Source organism: Heterodontus francisci, chromosome 20, assembly GCF_036365525.1.
Source record: "Heterodontus francisci isolate sHetFra1 chromosome 20, sHetFra1.hap1, whole genome shotgun sequence".
NCBI lineage: Eukaryota > Metazoa > Chordata > Chondrichthyes > Heterodontiformes > Heterodontidae > Heterodontus > Heterodontus francisci.
This window is the reverse complement of record NC_090390.1, coordinates 82,944,163-82,961,301: the sequence shown is the minus strand read 5'-3', so window position 1 is coordinate 82,961,301 and position 17,139 is coordinate 82,944,163. Positions and strand designations below refer to the sequence as shown.

At 46.1% G+C, this 17,139-nt stretch overlaps 1 protein-coding gene across 1 annotated transcript; it reads left to right on the top strand.

Annotated features, from left to right (window-relative positions):
• The first annotated feature begins 152 nt into the window (after nt 1-152).
• LOC137380885 (ankyrin repeat domain-containing protein 2-like) lies at nt 153-16,568 on the top strand. Its single transcript, XM_068053290.1, has 10 exons — nt 153-269; nt 484-573; nt 2,724-2,831; nt 6,152-6,301; nt 7,093-7,200; nt 8,659-8,757; nt 10,580-10,678; nt 12,899-12,997; nt 14,677-14,775; nt 15,486-16,568. The coding sequence occupies exons 1-10, from the start codon at nt 153-155 to the stop codon at nt 15,558-15,560; spliced, it is 1,044 nt and encodes a 347-aa protein (XP_067909391.1). The 3' UTR covers nt 15,561-16,568.
• Nucleotides 16,569-17,139: the final 571 nt, after the last annotated feature.

The following is a 17,139-nucleotide window of genomic DNA, read 5'->3' as shown; positions in this document are numbered from 1 at the left end:
GGGTGTCATCTCCCCTTTCCGAGCTCAAAACCTCTCGATGATTTACAAGCACTCATTGTGTGTGTCCTTTTATTCCAGAACTGCACTACCTCATTATGGGCAATGAGCTTGTTGAATGACCTCAACGTCACTACATTCCCTGCACGTCAGGGATGGTTTCCAAAATTGTGCCAGTGAACTGCTGCCCAACCCCCCCAACTCAACCCAACCCAACCAGCTGTGCCCAGAGCCAGCCTGGGCGTGCATACATTCTCAGGGCCCACGTGTCGGTCAGTGTGACTGTCAGGCAAGCCCCGAACCCCACCCCTTCCAATCACCACTAGCACCAGCATCCCCCCCCCCCCCCAACCCTCTGTGCTAGCAGTCCAACCAGTCAGCAGTTATAAAACCCTCAGAGGACACTTTGTCCTTTTGTAGCACTAGAGACTGTTCACTGCACAGCTCACAGATCAGTCTCCGTTCTCTCTCTGGTTTGCAACTCAGAAAGGATCAGACATGGAACTTGATGCAGAAATCAGCTCACTGATCGACAAGGTGGAATTAAAGGAGAGTTTGGAGAGGGCAGAGCATGACGTATGTATTATTGAACGTAAATAAACAACTAAAACGTCTGGGAATTGGATATATATCTGGAGGACGATAGGGAAAGAGCTGGGGAGTGGGACTAACTGGAGAGCTCTTTCAAAGAGCCAGCACAGGCACGATGGGCTGAATGGCCTCCTTCTGTGCTGTAAGGTTCGACAATACTTCTAAAATGATTCTTAACCAGTCAATGGAGGATGTGAATATTCGATTGTTAGTACCATGCATAGAGAGTGAAATAACAGCTGGTGACTTCCTAACTTAAGCCGATGGGTTGGAGAAACCCTAGAAAAATACTAGAGACACTGTTCCCTGCATCCTGCCTCTTCCCGGCTGCAGGTGAGCAGGAGAAACTGCCCCGTCCCTATCACCACCCTCTGAGCCTAATGAAGTACAGTTATCGTCTGCTTAATTCTAGAAGAGAAAGCTGGGAGGTTGGAGATATTCATCAAGCAAACCTGAACCCCAAAATTATACCTGAGATGGGGAGCAACTCCAGAAGCAGGTTCGGTAGAGGGAGTGAGCACAGACAGTTCTATACCTCACTGCATCACACAGAGGGTGGGGTTTGTGCAGAATGATGACCTAGGGAGATGGATAGTGAGGGAGTGCTCAAGGAAGAATTGGAAAGACATTTGAGGTGGGCGGGCAATTGAAGGCGTGCTGGTTTTCGGGGCCAGTCAGATCTACTGCAGAGTGTCTTACAATCCTGTACGTTTCTTTGTAGAATTTGGGATAATTACACACTTGCTGTGTTGTAAGGCAATCCCACTCCATAAGATTGGAAGCTAGGCTGTATTTGTATATCTACCAAATTCCATTGTATCCTAGTTTGATGTCAGCTGTGGCACAGTGGGTAGCACTCTTGCCCCTACCTCTGTGCATTACTGAAGGGGTGCTGCATTGTCAGAGACGCTGTCATTTAGATGAGACATTAAACTCGAGGCGCTGTCTGTCCTCTCAGGTGGATGTAAAATATATGATGTTACTATTTCAAAAAACAAGAGAAAGATTCTCGCTGCTGTCCTGGCTAATATTTATCCCTCAGCTAATGTGTGTGTAAAAATAGATGATCTGCTCATTATCACATTGCTGTTTTTGGGATCTTGCTGTTCACATATTAGCTGCCACGTTTCCTACATTACAACAGTGACTGCATTTGAAAAACTATTTAATTGGTTGTAAAGTGCTTAGGGACATACTGAGGTGTTGAAAAGTACTATATAAATATAATCCTTTTTTATATAGCAAGGGGTTAAACATTTGAATCTGAACATAAAGGGCAAAAGAATTTGATCCAAACAACCTAGAGGTTTAGTTTTCCCCCACGCTGAAAAGTTTGTACAATGTGTGCTTCTAAAATGCAATCCTCAACTAGTTTATTTTTATGCTTTAAAACGGTCAGAAATTGACATCAAGACAATAAAGAAAGAAAAGAGTTGCATTTATATAGCGCCTTTCACGATTACCAGACGTCTCAAAGTGCTTTACAGAAGTACTGTTGTAGTGTAGTCTGGTTTGGGTTGGGTCGAGCCGCTCTTCCAGGTATGGCCTTCGGGCTCGGGTCGGGTCGGGCCAGGTCCGAGTCGGGCCGGGACCGGGTCGGGCGGGGTCCGGGTCAGACACACACAGCAAGGTAAGTGTTAAAGGTTAAAAACGTACCTGAGCTGTGAGTCTGGGACGTCAAGCAAGGAAACTGAGTCTGCGCAGTGAGCGTCTCTGTGATGTCATCACGCTCATGCTGCAGCTTCCTGATTGGGAGTCGGAAGGTAAGTAAAAGGAACATTGCAGTGGTCGGGTCGGGCTCGGCTTGGCTCGGGCTCGGGGGGAAAATGGAGGGACTCGGGCCGGGTCAGGCTCGGGTCCCATGTGGTTCCGTTGGGTTCGGGTCGGGGTTTTTTTGTGACTTGAGCAGGTCTTTAATGTAGTCCCTGTTGTAATGTAGGAAACGCGGCAGCCAATTTGTGCACAGCAAGATCCCACAAACAGCAAGATGATAAATGACCAGATAATTGGTTTAAGTTGTTGGCCAACACAGAAAGAGTAGAGATTACTGAAGTAAAATCTCCACAAAGTAAAGATTCCCATGTCCCAATAAAATACGAAAAATTAAATGCTTGTTTTCTCCCCCATTTTTGTAGAAAACCCTGTGTAGCAAGGTGGCAATCAGTGAAATGGACACAGTGGATCTGACAAAGGAGAAATACAGGGAGCCGGCTAAAAGCAGCAGCAGGTTTCTGGCAGTAAAGGTAATTGTTACTCAGCCACATCAAACCATCTCTGCAGTGTGAGCATCAAAGAACAAAGTCAACAGAGTCAATCATGTGACACAGTATCACTGTAGTGTCATGTGATACTGTATCACTGCAGAATGAGTCATGTGGTAGAATATCGCTACAAAATGAGTCACATGATGCAGTATCACCAGAGTGAGTCATGTGATGCTGTATCGCTGCAGTGAGTCATGTGACACAGTTTCGCTGCAGAGTGACTCATGTGATACAGTATCTGATTATTGCTCTCCCTCATCTTTCTGTCAATCTTAACCTGATGCTGTACGACTCTATGACTCTATGACTATAAGGTCATCCCTTAAAGTCATAGAGAGATACAGCACTGAAACAGGCCTTCGGCCCACCGAGCACCAAGGCTCCTCAGACAGCACCTTCCAAACCTGCAACCTCTATCAACTAGAAGGACAAGGGCAGCAAACACATTGGAACACCACCACCTGCAAGTTCCCCTCCAAGTCACACACTATCCTAACTTGGAACTATATCGCCGTTCCTTCACTGTTGCTGGGTCAAAATCCTGGAACTCCCTTCCTAACAGCACTGTGGGTGTACCTACCCCAAATGGACTGCAGCGGTTCAAGAAGGCAGCTCACCACCACCTTCTCAAGGGCAATTAGGGATGGGCAATAAATGCTGGCCTGGCCAGCGACGCCCACATCCCATGAATGAATTAAAAAAAAGTCTGTGCCGACCATCAACCACCCATTTATACTAATCCTACATTAATCCCATATTCCCTACCTTCCCTCAATTCTCCTACCTACACTAGGGGCAATTTACAATGGCCAATTTACCTATCAACCTGCAAGTCTTTGGCTGTGGGAGGAAACCGGAGCACCCGGCGGAAACCCACGCGGTCACAGGGAGAACTTGCAAACTCCGCACAGGCAGAGTATCACCACAGAGTCAGTCAAGTGATATGGGTTCCTCACAGTGTTGCCACAAGCAAACAATGAATGATCCAACACAATTGTGGTAGACACCAGGAACAGCAGTGCCCACCCACTGTGTCCAACACATCTCCCAAATCAATATTACCCGCTTCGTGTGCAATTTCACAGGAGATCAGCAAGTAACCTTGGAAACAGCAATCAGGTTACGCCAACATCTCCTCCACAAACCAGTGTGTATATTGCTTTAATAATGCAGCTTTGTTCAACAACTGTTTTAAGACACAGAGATTTATTCATTGACCTTAGTTTTATTTCACACTGCCAATAACATTTGCACCTGTTGCTGAGCTCAGGTCCTCAGGTGGAGGGGACCAGGTGCTGCAATGCGTTACACACTAGACTTCCACCTGCAAGACTTGAAACTTGGCTAATCTCGAAGACTCTTACTTGGGTAGTCTCACCCTGCTCCAGAACCACTACTCAAAAGTACCACCATTCTTTCTTCTAAATCACTTCGTGCACAGGCACAATGGGCTGAACGGCCTCTTGCTACATGGAATGACTTGATGAGTGAGTGAATGGTGCGGGCAATGGAAAATTAGTTTTCTTCAGAGATTGGGGTTGAAGCAACTAATGGGGCAGATTAATTTATTCTTCACCTCACCTTGCCACCTCACTGGGAGCACAGGAATAAGAAAAACAATTCTCTGGATGTGGGTGTCACTGGCAAGGCTGGCATTTATTATCAGGCCCTAGTTTCCCAGTGAGGGTGGTGGAGAACCTTCTTTGTGAACCATTAGTGGCCTGATGCAACTCAGGGCTGGCTAGGCCACTTCAGAGGGCAGTTAAGAGTCAACTACATTGGTGTGGGACTGGAGTCACGTATAGGTCAGACCGGGTAACAACAGCAGGTTTCCTTCCCTAAAGGACATTAGTGAACCAGTTGGGGTTTTTGCGACAATCCGGTAGCTTCATGATCCAGGGTGGCCCATACTAAGGTGCTGACACTGGGCGCCTGAAATGACAAAGCGCCCTTTTCCCCCGGCACTGACACCTCCCCCACTTCAATTACCACAACTTTCAAAAGAATGTAAGAAACTAGGAACAGGAGTAGGCTGTGTGGCTGACATTCAGCCTCAACTGCACTTTCCCGCACTATCCCCATATTCCTTGATTCCCTTAGAGTCCAAAAATCTATCGAAGTCAGTCTTAAATATACCCGACGACAGACCATCCACAGCTCTCGGGGGTGGAGAATTCCAAAGATTCATAACCCTCTGAGTGAAGTCCTATACGGACAATCCCTATTTCTCAACCCTCCAGCCAAGAGGAGCAACCTCTATTTTCCTTATCAACGGAATAAAATATACAGTTTCGCAAGAGAGTGACACCTTCCCTCTTCGGTTAACAGAATGAAACAGGGCTGATGCCAGGACTAGACAGAGAGCCCCTGCAAGTTTTGTTTCTGGCATGCATTATGAATCACAGAGTGTGGCATGTCAAAAACAGCTTTTAAATAAGCTCATTGTGATGAAGGGGGGGTTGGCAGTGATGGATTAGCACTGGAAATCTCAGCTGTCACCACAGCCTCCTGCTGATTGATTGGTCCAAGGTGACACTTGTTTGGTCGGTGACCATGAGGCTGCACTGTGTTAGACTGTCCAGGAGCACAAATGCTCGGCCGTGACAAGGTTAATCCCATCTTCTCCTGCTATTTTCTTCAACCAAGGATGTCAGTGCTGGAGAATGGAATATTTCCTATTTCTTGACTGTGGTGTCAATACTGAGTGCATTACCAGCATGGGTTAGATACAGAGTAAAGCTCCCTCTACACTGTCCCCTTCAAACACTCCCAGGACAGGTACAGCACGGGGTTAGATACAGAGTAAAGCTCCCTCTACACTGTCCCCATCAAACACTCCCAGGACAGGTACAGAAAAAAAAACGGGGTTAGATACAGAGTAAAGCTCCCTCTACACTGTCCCCATCAAACACTCCCAGGACAGGTACAGCACGGGGTTAGATACAGAGTAAAGCTCCCTCTACACTGTCCCCATCAAACACTCCCAGGGCAGGTACAGCACAGGGTTAGATACAGAGTAAAGCTCCCTCTACACTGTTCCATCAAAAACTCTCAAGATCCTTTTTTCTCTGACTCTTTTCTCCTTCCTCTCTTCCTTCTCATTTCCCTTTCTTGCTCCTCTCGGCCTCTTTCTCTCTTTGTTCCATCCACCACACAGCTTCCTGCTTGTGGTCACCCTCCAACTTTCTTTGTTACCCGGCCAGTGTAAAGTTCATTGTCCTGTTGAAACAGGAAATCAGTAAAAATAGCCAAGGTCAAGCTGACCTTTATTCTGTTGTTTTTGACCAAAAACACCTTAGGGTGAAGAAAGAGTGAGGAAGACTTCGAGGGATCTGCGTCAAGAAATAATCAATATTGGGGGAATCGAAAATTTAATTCAGCTTCGAAAGAAACGGAAAAACAGGAAGAAGCTTCCAGCCGCTGAACCGGAGAAGGAGCCAGAGGAAATTGTAAGTGTATAGCTTTAAAAATGGAACACAAGGCCAGATATTATTGCTGTGACATCAGAGAATGAACACTTAACACTTTCAATGACATTCATTCATTTTGTTTATATGAAGTATATCATGGAATAGGCTTAGGTTTAGGGAAAGGATTAGGATTGAGGTTAGATTTAGGGAAAGGTACTAGATACTGTCCATTAACGTCATTTCTGGTCTATAAGGAGGGAGGGGGCAGAATTTCCTGGGTCTTCGTGTGGGTGCGGTGAGTGCCAGAAGTCAGATGGGTTGGAGCTCATGCCTGAAAGAAATCTGCCCATAATCCTCAAAACCTATTTAAATTAACATGGAAAACATCAACAAATTAAAGGGTAAGTGGACTTTGTTGGATTCAAATCAAGCCATGAGGCCTTGCGTCCATTATTCAACCAACCCAGCTAACTGACCCAGGCGTTGGGTGAGGCTCTTCACTTTTCCATGGGGAACTGGGTATTACAGAGGATTAGATAATTGTGCTGTCACTTTCAGGATTAACAGAGTGAGATGGGAGGAAGTTTGGGATCTCTCAGTCCAGATCTCTGTGGGCATCAATCCCTAACAATCTAATTGGTGTAATCTAATTGAAAAAAAAAGATAATAAGGAAGAGAAATCGGGAAAGTCATTCAGCGCCTTTTGGCTGTGCCAGTTTGTTGGGTACTGAGAGTCCCAATAATGTGACTGCCTTTGGGAGAGGAATTCTAATGGTGAGATGGATGTTAATGACGACACTCATTCTTCGAGAATGATTTTCTCTTTCCAGTCTGGTCCTGTTGAGGTCCCAGCGTTTCTGAACGCTGCAGTCCAGGGAAAAATGAAAATCATTGAGAAATACTTGGCAGACGGAGGATGCCCTGATGCCTGTGATGAGGTTAGTGCAGAATTTCGCCTTCTGGGTGTTTTTTATTCCCCTGATTGCTTTGTGCTTCTTTTTATCGATCCCGTGTTTCAGCCAGAGCAGATGTATTCCTGGCCTCCACTCAGTACCGTACCAACAGGGTCTCAGCATATCTGAGCAACGAGGAGGAACATTGCTTTCTGCTTATCACTGTCAACTGGTCAAAAACAACAATAACTTGCATTCATATAGCGCCATTAATGTTGTAAAATGTCCCAAGTTGCATCACAGAAGCGTTAAACGAAATTTGACACTGAGCCACATCAGGAGATATTAGGACAGGTGGCCAAAAGCTTGGTCAAAAAGGTAGATTTAAAGAAGCGTCTTAAAAGAGGAAAGAGAGGTAGAGAGGTGGAGAGGTTTAGGGAGGGAATTCCAGAGCTTAGGGCCCAGGCAGCTGAAGGCAAGGCCACCAATGGTGGAGTGATTAAAATTGGGAGATGTGCAAGAGGTCAGAATTGGAGGAGGTTACAGAGATCTCGGAGGGTTGTAGGGCTGGAGGAGGTTACAGAGGTCTCGGAGGGTTGTAGGGCTGGAGGAGGTTACAGAGGTCTTGGAGGGTTGTAGGGCTGGAGGAGGTTACAGAGGTCTCGGAGGGTTGTAGGGCTGGAGGAGGTTACAGAGATCTCGGAGGGTTGTAGGGCTGGAAGAGGTTACAGAGATCTCGGAGGGTTGTAGGGCTGGAGGAGGTTACAGAGATCTCGGAGGGTTGTAGGGCTGGAAGAGGTTACAGAGATCTCGGAGGGTTGTAGGGCTGGAGGAGGTTACAGAGATCTCGGAGGGTTGTAGGGCTGGAAGAGGTTACAGAGATCTCGTGAACAACAATGTGATAATGACCAGATAATCTGCTTTCAGTGATGATAGTTGAGGAATCAATATTGGCCAGGACATTGGGGATAACTCCCCTGCTCTCCTTTGAAGTAATGCGATTGGAGCGATTGAGCGGGGGCGCAGGGGGGAGTGAGGGGGGTTCTACAGGGAGTTGCAGGTTATTGTAAGGCAGCACCAGAAATCAATTGATCTTGAAAGCTGCCAGATTGTCATAAAAACCCAACTTCCTCACCAATAGCCTTGAGAGAAGTGAACTTGTTGACCTTATCTGCTCTAAGGCTACAGGTGATTCCAGTCCCTCACTACATGATTAACTCTTAGTATCTCTACATTGGCCATGCACTACTTATTTGTAAAAGCAGTTACTACTTAGGGACAACTAGGGATGGGAAATAAATGCAGCTTGATCAGTATTGCCCACAACTTGATATCAAATAATAAAATGGACATGAATAATCCCACAAATTTGCTATGAATTTTGCTATATTCTGCTATGAGTCCTGAACATGGACCTCTATAACAGAGGGAGCTAGTTGTACTGAACGTCCAATCTGAATATTCTGGACTGACTGTTGTTCTTTCATGTATTTTGCTCCATAGTTTAAGCGGACTGCCCTACACAGAGCATCTCTAGAAGGTCACACTGACATTGTGTCCAAACTTCTGGAAGAGGGAGTGACTGTTGACTTCAAGGACAGGGTGAGTGTTCCATTCTGCAAGTTTTCTCCCATCCTCCCATGAAAGAGAGACTTGCATTTATATAATGCCTTTCACGACCTCAGGACATGCTAAATAGTTTTACAGCCAGTTAGGCACTTTCTTGAATTGTAGTCACTGTTGTAATATAGGGAAATGCAGCAGCCAATTTATGCACAGCAAGCTCCCACAAATGACAATGTGATAAATAACCTGTTTTTGTGATGTTGGTTAAGGGACAAATATTGGCCGGGAGAACTCCCCTGCTCTTCTTCAGAATAATGCCATGGGATCTTTTACATCCATCTGAGAAGGCAAATGGGACCTCAGTTAAATATCTCATTCGAAAGACGGTCCATCTGACAGTGTAGCACCCCCTTGACACTGCCCTGGGAATGTCAGCCTGGATTATGTGCTCAGTCTCCAGGGTGGAATCATAAAGGCTGTGACTCATGCTACAGGATGGCTTCATGAAAGCTCTCCAAGACCTTTCTTAATGGGCCATCCTATGGGTGTAAGCCTAGACAGTGAGTGTTGGCACATTATTGGATTATGTATGTGAAACCAGGGTGGGAGGCAATTGATAGACCGGTACTGAACTGGCTCTTGTACTTTCTCAACATTAACAATGCACATCTACTTTCCAGCACAGATACAACAGATCTCCAATCATCACCCTTCTTTTATCCAAGTTTGTAATTACCCAGTAACTAGATCAATTTGGGTAGTGTATCTTATTAGACCATGTTTCTTTTATTCATTCCTGGGATGTGGGCATCACTGGCCAGGCCAGCATTTATTGCCCATCACAAGGTGGCAGTAAGCTACCTTCTTGAACCACTGCAGTCCATTAGATGGAACTGAGTGGCTTGCTAGGCCATTTAAGAGTCAAGGGTCTAGAATCACATAGAGGCTAGACCAGGTAAGGACAGCAGATTTCCTTCCATCAATAAAAGTTTCATGGCCATCATTAGACTAGCTTTTTAGTTCCAGATTTAGTAATTGATTTCAAATTGCACCTTGGTGAGATTTGAACCCATGTCCCCAAAACAATGACCTGGGTCACTGATCCAGTGACAATACCACTACACCACCACCTCCCCCTGTCTTGCAACTGGATTGATAACGTTAGTTTAGACTTGGTTGTCCTTCAATCAGAGAAGGTTAAGGAAAGATTTAAGAGGTGTTCAAAATCATGAAGGGTTTTGCTGGAGTAAATGAGGAGGATCTGTTCCCAGTGTCGGGAGGGTCAGTAACCAGAAGGCACAGGTAATTGGCAAAAGACCCAGAGGGTCGATGAGTCAAAGTTTTGTTTTAAGCAATGAGTTGTTCTGATTTGGAATGTGCTGCCTGAAAGGGCAATGGAAGTAATTCAATAGTAGGGATATGGAGAAAGAGCAGAGGGAGTGGGACTTATGAAAGAGCTCTTTCAAAGAGCCAGCAGAATCACAATGGGCCGAATAGCCTGTGCTGTAAGTTTCCATGATTTATTTGAATTTATGCATGTATTTTGAGCCAAGTCAGGACAAGGATTAGGGTTCAGGTCAGTGCCTGATAGAATCCATTCAGAATAAAGTGTGTTGCACATGATCCTTTGAGACAGGAAGGGGAGGGATTCCATTAGGATGGGGTGTCACATCCGGCCCCTGAGCTTCTTTTAACCTGCTATGCTGCCTCTTCGAGTTTAGATCCATTCCTCGGCGTTGAACGATTTCAGTAATTGAGCCAGAGGAGTTACCTACAGTAAGTTGGCCGTTCGGGATCCATTGATCTGAAGAGATGCTTCAGACATTGATTTATCCTCCAACTCATCCTCTCCTTCCAGCTCGATTGTACTGCTGTTCACTGGGCCTGTAGAGGTGGGAGACTGGACGTGCTCAAGATCCTGCAGGGGAAAGGAGCTGCTGTGAATGTCAAAGACAAGGTAAGGGATTTGTCATTGGGGCCTCAGCTGATTATGGCTGCAGAGGAGCAGAGGTACATGTGAGATGAATGGTCAAAGGTCAGCGCTGAGTTAGAAAATCTCAACCGGGGACGTGTTGGGTGTGTCACAATTGGCCCCAGCACCCTGGGGTCAGGAGGTACAAAAAAAAAATCAGAGGGGGTCCTGCTCCTGATCGCTATTCAGTGGCCTGTGCTGGGAAGTGTATGTGTGTGTGTGCGTGTATTAGAGTAGCCAACCCTGCAGGATTGCCCTGGAGTCTCCAGGAATTAAAGATTAATCTATAGGGGGAAAAAAACTTGCATTTCTATAGCACCTTTCATGACCACAGCTGTCCAAACACAAAGTAAAGGGATTAAGAAATAAAAGGGGAAAAAAACGAACCAGCAAAAAAAACATGAAAAAAGAAAAAACAATGGGACCAGAGTTTATGATGTAAAATTATTGAACTCAATGTTGCATCCTGAAGGTAGTAACGTATCCAGTTACTGCTATCTTGCCATTCACACCTCATCCAGACACATCTTTTATTTCTTTATTTGTCCCATTACCACTCCCTTTGGCTTTGTACCATGGAACCTTCTGTTATTTAATCTCTTTGACCCTCCACCCAATCACACACATTCCCTTTTGTTCTTCCTCCCCCCACTTGCTCAAAATCCATTACATTTCTAACTATAAAAGGTGACAGACCTGAATCATTAACTCTGTTTGTCTCTCTACAGATGCTGCCAGACCTGCTGAGTATTTCCAGCATCCACAGTATTTTGCTTTTGTTTGCATGAAGTACTTTTGAAGTGTCGTCACTGTTGGAATGTAGGAAACACAGCAGCTAATTTGCGCACAGCAAGCAGTAATGTGATAATGACCAGATAATCTATTTTAGTGATGTTGGTTGAGGGATAAATATTGGTCAGGACACGGGGGAGAACTCCCCTGCTCTTCTTCAAAATAGTACCATGGGATTTTTTATATCCATCTGAGCTGACAGACAAGGTCACAGTTTAACATCTCATCTGAAAGACAGCACCTCCAACAGTGCAGCACTCCCTCAGTACTGCACTGGAGTGTCAGCCTTAATTTTTGTGCTTATGCCCTAGAGTGGGACTTAAACCCAGAACCTTGTGACTTAGAGGTGAAAGTACAAATGACGGAGCCATAACTAACACTGCTGTAAGTAACACCCGGTGAGGAAAATCATAGGGAAGGGAAAAAAAATGTGCTTTTATCCAAATACTTTAAATAGTCTTGTTTTTTAAATCAAAAGAAATCAGAGATGCATGATGGTGGAAATGCTGTTTGACTGACAGTCAAAATTCATCCAATTAGATGGCAAAGAGTCCATTTACCTTCCAACTGGTCTTAGGAAGACAAGGTGACAAATGGTGGGAGTTTGGGGGCAGGTGGGTGGAGGCAGGGATCATGTGACTGTAGGATTTGAGCACAAAAATCCAGGCTGACACTCCAGTGCGGTACTGAGGGAGTGCTGCACTGTCAGAGATGCTGTCTTTCAGATGAGATATTAAACTGAAGCCCTGCCTGCCATCTGAGGTGGATAGAAAAGATCCCATGGCCACTAAATCGAAGAAGAGAAAGGGAGTTATCCCCCGTATTCTGGAGGCAATGTATATCCCTTGACCAACATCTAAAAAAACAGACGATTTGGACATTATCACATTGCTGTTTGTGGGATCTTGCTGTGTGCTCATTGGCTGCTGCATTTCCTACAGTACAACAGTGACTGCACTTCAAAAAGGAAGTACCTCATTAGCTGTAAATACAGTGGAAGATGCTGAGGTTGTGAAAGGCGCTATAGAAATGCAAGTCTTTATTTTCATAGATTTAAGGTAATTGGCAAAAAAACCAGGGGGAGGGATGAGAAAATATTTTTACACATTGAGTTGTTGTGATCTGGAATGTGCTGCCTGAAGGGGGAGTGGAATCCGATTCAGTAGTAACCTTCAAAAGGGAATTGGATAAATACTGGAAAAGGAGAAGTTTCCAGGGCTATGGGGAAGGAACATGCGAATGGGAATGATTGGATAGCTCTTTCACAGTGATATCATAAGCATGATGGGCCAAATGGCCTCCTTCTTTGCTGTATAATTCTAATAGGGAATGGGGGCGGGCGGAGCTGTTAGCTAGTATAATATATTAATTATTTGACTGCTGTGTACTGACTACCTCGTCCTTTAATTGCAGCTGCTTAGTACACCATTGCATGTTGCTACCAGGACAGGACATGTGGAATGTGTAGAGCACCTCATAGCTTGTGGCATTGACATCAACATCAAGGACCGGGTAAAGCTTACTTATTTTCTCTCTCAGTCACACACATCTTGCTGCTGCATAATCCACTCTTAGGTCTCTGATAATGCCACTCTGATACGGCCCTTCAAAGAAGCTGGGTCTAGTATCGAGTCTATAGACTGATTCCTCACAGATCCTAGCACCACCACCCCCATCCCTCCCCAGGACTGCCCCACTGAGTGTGCTGCTCCTCTGGTAGCTCAGCAGGACAAGGCACCGATAGCTGAGCCACACGGGCAAGGAAGACCCAAAGGTTTCCTGCTGTGTTAGTTGGTCCCAGCGGGTACACTGGCAGGATACAATTAACCTCAGTATCTCTGGGCCAGGTGAGAAGAAATTATCCAGGGTCTCTGCTTGTAATCAGTGTCCAGCATTGACCCCTGCTCCGGCCCCGGCCGCCATTGACCCCTGCTCTGGCCCCGGCCGCCATTGACCCCTGCTCCGGCCCCTGGCCACCATTGACCCCTGCTCCGGCCCCGGCCGCCATTGACCCCTGCTCCGGCTCCTGGCCGCCATTGACCCCTGCTCCGGCCCCGGCTGCCATTGACCCCTGCTCCGGCCCCCGGCCGCCATTGACCCCTGCTCCGGCCCCGGCCGCCATTGACCCCTGCTCCGGCCCCTGGCCGCCTTCGGCCCCGGCCACCATTGACCCCTGCTCTGGCCCCGGCCGCCATTGACCCCTGCTCCGGCCCCTGGCCACCATTGACCCCTGCTCTGGCCCCGGCCGCCATTGACCCCTGCTCCGGCCCCTGGCCACCATTGACCCCTGCTCCGGCCCCGGTCGCCATTGACCCCTGCTCCGGCCCCTGTCCACCATTGACCCCTGCTCTGGCCCCAGCCGCCATTGACCCCTGCTCCGGCCCCTGGCCGCCATTGACCCCTGCTCCGGCCCCCGGCCACCATTGACCCCTGCTCCGGCCCCCGGCCGCCATTGACCCCTGCTCCGGCCCCGGCCGCCATTGATCCCTGCTCCAGCCCCCAGCCACCATTGACCCCTGCTCCGGCCATTGACCCCTGCTCCGGCCCCTGGCCACCATTGACCCCTGCTCCGGCCATTGACCCCTGCTCCGGCCCCTGGCCACCATTGACGTTTCAAGCATTCAGCTAAAATAAAATCAGGAAATACTAGGAATCCTGAGTCCAACAGCATCCGGAAAGAGAAAAGACAGTTTCATGTTTCTGTTGAAACCCAACATTGGAACTGGAAATCAGAAAATAAGCCCCCTCTATCGGATTGAACAAAACATAGGTGGGAAGTGAAAAATAGCAGGTAAAATCCCATAGAATTTACAGCAGAAGAACAGGTCCAACTGGGCAATGCCGGTGTTTATAGGCCTCCTCCCAATCGAGTTACCTCTCTCCTCTCAGTCCCCATATCCCTGTGTTGCTTTTTCTGTCATGTATGCATCAAACCTCTCCTTAAATGCTCTCTGCTTCAACCACCCCATGTGACAGCGAGTTCCAAAACATGGGTTTAATTGACTGTAAATATTTTTTGATAAGTTGGAAAGAGGCTGGATATCAGTCAGGCAAATCAGTATTAGAAAGACAAAAGGGGAGTTAAAAGGCAGAATTAATGGATGAAAAAATGAGAAGTGAATACAGATCTAAAATGGAGGGAATCGAGTTACAAATAAGGTACTCATTGCATTTTGTTATTTGTTCTACAGGAGGGGGACACAGCGTTGCATGACGCTGTCCGACTTAACCGGTACAAGATAACGAAGCTGCTTATTTTACAAGGAGCCAATTTGAGGGCCAAAAATACAGTAAGTATTCCCCTTCAGATCTTTCAAATTGAGAAGGTCCGAAGCCACAGTGCCGGGGAATCACCAAGAGTACGGGAAAGAGGTGACGTAAAGCAAGAAGTCAGAGTGGTTAGGCAACGCTGAGCTTGGGTTTATTGGATTCTATGAGGAAGGGGAAACTGAAGGAGGTAAGGACCACAGCTCTGAGCCCAATGCATGGATATTGACGGGAGCAGGCAGAAGATGTAGAATACATTAGCGACACTATTCTTGGGTACACGATCCTCCCTGCCAACGCAGCAGGTCTTGTTCACCCCTAAGCCGATCCTAAATCACAAGGTCAGGGTAATTTGCATGTGAAGAGCTACCCGCAATATTTGCGGTCTTACTGGGGCAGCAGTGCAACCTCACTTCTATCAGGGTCTTGTTTCGGCACACTGGGACAAGCAAGATGGAACGGGTGGCATTTCTGATCGGGGATGTCGGCCTGTCATTCCCACATTTTCTGGTGACATTTAATGGAATCCAGCCACAGCTCACATGACTCATGAGGGAGCATTTTTCTGGAGATCGGAGTCTGAAAGGTTGAATGGAAATTGGAGTGCCAAATGTTGAATAGAGATCAGTGCGAAAGGTTGGAGGTCAGAGCGTACAAGGTTGCTCTGTGCAAATTGGCTGCCATGTTTGTCTGTGTAAAATCGGTTGCTACGCCTTTTATTTCTTTTCTTTAGCAGGGAAAGACTCCAGTTGACCTGGTACAGCAGTGGCAACTCGAAACCAAAGATGCACTGGTCCGTGCAAATTAGCAGCTAACGATCACATTTGAAAACAGGATAAGCCTTTAGGATGACTGAAAATATTTTTGGAACTGTTGAGCCAAATACGTGGGTCATGTTTTGTCTTCTGTTTTCACCAATGGCCGCAGGAAACACATAACAAGCGGTTTTGTGTCAGACTCTTGCCCGACTTGGAAACCAATGTCAGTCGAAAGCCAGGTCAACCTGATATTTATTCACTGCTGACTGACGTTGAGGGTTTTGGAAAGAGGTTGTGCTGGGATATTAAGAATACCACAATATGGATCGAAAAAGCAAAACAAGTTCAGCATAATCAATATCTTTAAGAATAATTTTTTTTAAAAATTAAACGCCTGTGGCGGACAGGCGGTCTCAACATGGTGAACATGTGTGCGTTTCTGATGAGTAGAGCTCAGATAGCAGTGGTGCATGGAAAACTATTTCACCAGAAAGATACTGTGGCTTAAAGGGTTAAATTATGAGGGCAGGTTGCATAAACTTGGCTTGCGTTCCCTTGAGATTAGAAGTTTTAATTATAATCTAATTGCAGTGTTTCAAATGATTTGATAGAGTAGGTTCCGAGAAACTATTTCCTCTGGTTGTGGAATCCAGGACAAGCGGGTACAATCTTAAAATTGGAGCTAGGCTGTTTACGGGTGAAATCAGGAAGCATTTTTTCCACAGACTGAGTAGTGGAAATCAGGAATGCACTCAACCCCAAAAAAAACTATGGATGCTGCAGGTCAACTGAAATTTTCAAGCCTGAGTTTAATTGAGTTTTGTTGGGTAAGGGTATCAGGGATATGGAACTAAGGTGGTCAAATGGAGTTGAGGTACAGATCAGCCAAGATCTAACTGAATGGTGGAACAGCCTCGAGGGGCTGAATGGTCTTTTCCTGTCACTGTATCCCCGTGAGCATCAAGATGCTTGTATCTATATTTTCAATGTTGGTACTTGTAATGTGTGTCCAATATATTAATGCTTTCTGTATTAAAAATATATATTTTATCTGGTCATTTTTTTCCACACTAATTTCAGGACTATTTTACAGCACATATTTTTTTGAAGACAGATTTAGGTGTAAGAGAACATGTAGAAACACATTGAATGAGAAACAGTCATTCGGCCCATCTAGCCCATTTCTTGCCCAGAATGGGTGCAACTTATGCTGCCATGGACTTTACAGGGGAAGTTCTGTTAAATTCTCACTGATTCACAAAGGTAATCAAACAAATCTGAAGAATATTGATTATCTGTACATCTCCTCCCTGATCCATCAGCTAGCATGGCTAACCGTCAAGGATTGCCCTGGAGTCTGCAGGAATTGAAGATTCATCTCCAGTCAGGACACTGATTTGAGTGACACTTTGGAGAAAAAACCAGAGGAGGCATTAAAGAAATCCTTTCTTTTCATTTTCTTTGAACAATTTCATTTATTAGTCGTAAAAATATTGAAGATGGGGGGAGAAAAACTGTTTGATTGACGGTCAAGATTCATCCAATAGGATAACAGAGTCTGTTTGCTTTCTAATTGGCAGTGGGAAGGCAGTGCTCTTGGAGAATGGACCAATGGTGGGAGAGTGGGGC

What these genes read in the sequence shown, in the direction of transcription:
- LOC137380885 (XM_068053290.1), top strand. Translation starts at nt 153, where the DNA reads ATGGTTTCCAAAATTGTGCCAGTGAACTGCTGCCCAACCCCCCCAACT. An exon ending in AGAAGGAGCCAGAGGAAATT is followed by an intron (nt 6,302 to 7,092) that starts GTAAGTGTATAG and finishes TTCTCTTTCCAG; the next exon opens with TCTGGTCCTGTTGAGGTCCC. An exon ending in GCCCTGATGCCTGTGATGAG is followed by an intron (nt 7,201 to 8,658) that starts GTTAGTGCAGAA and finishes TTTGCTCCATAG; the next exon opens with TTTAAGCGGACTGCCCTACA.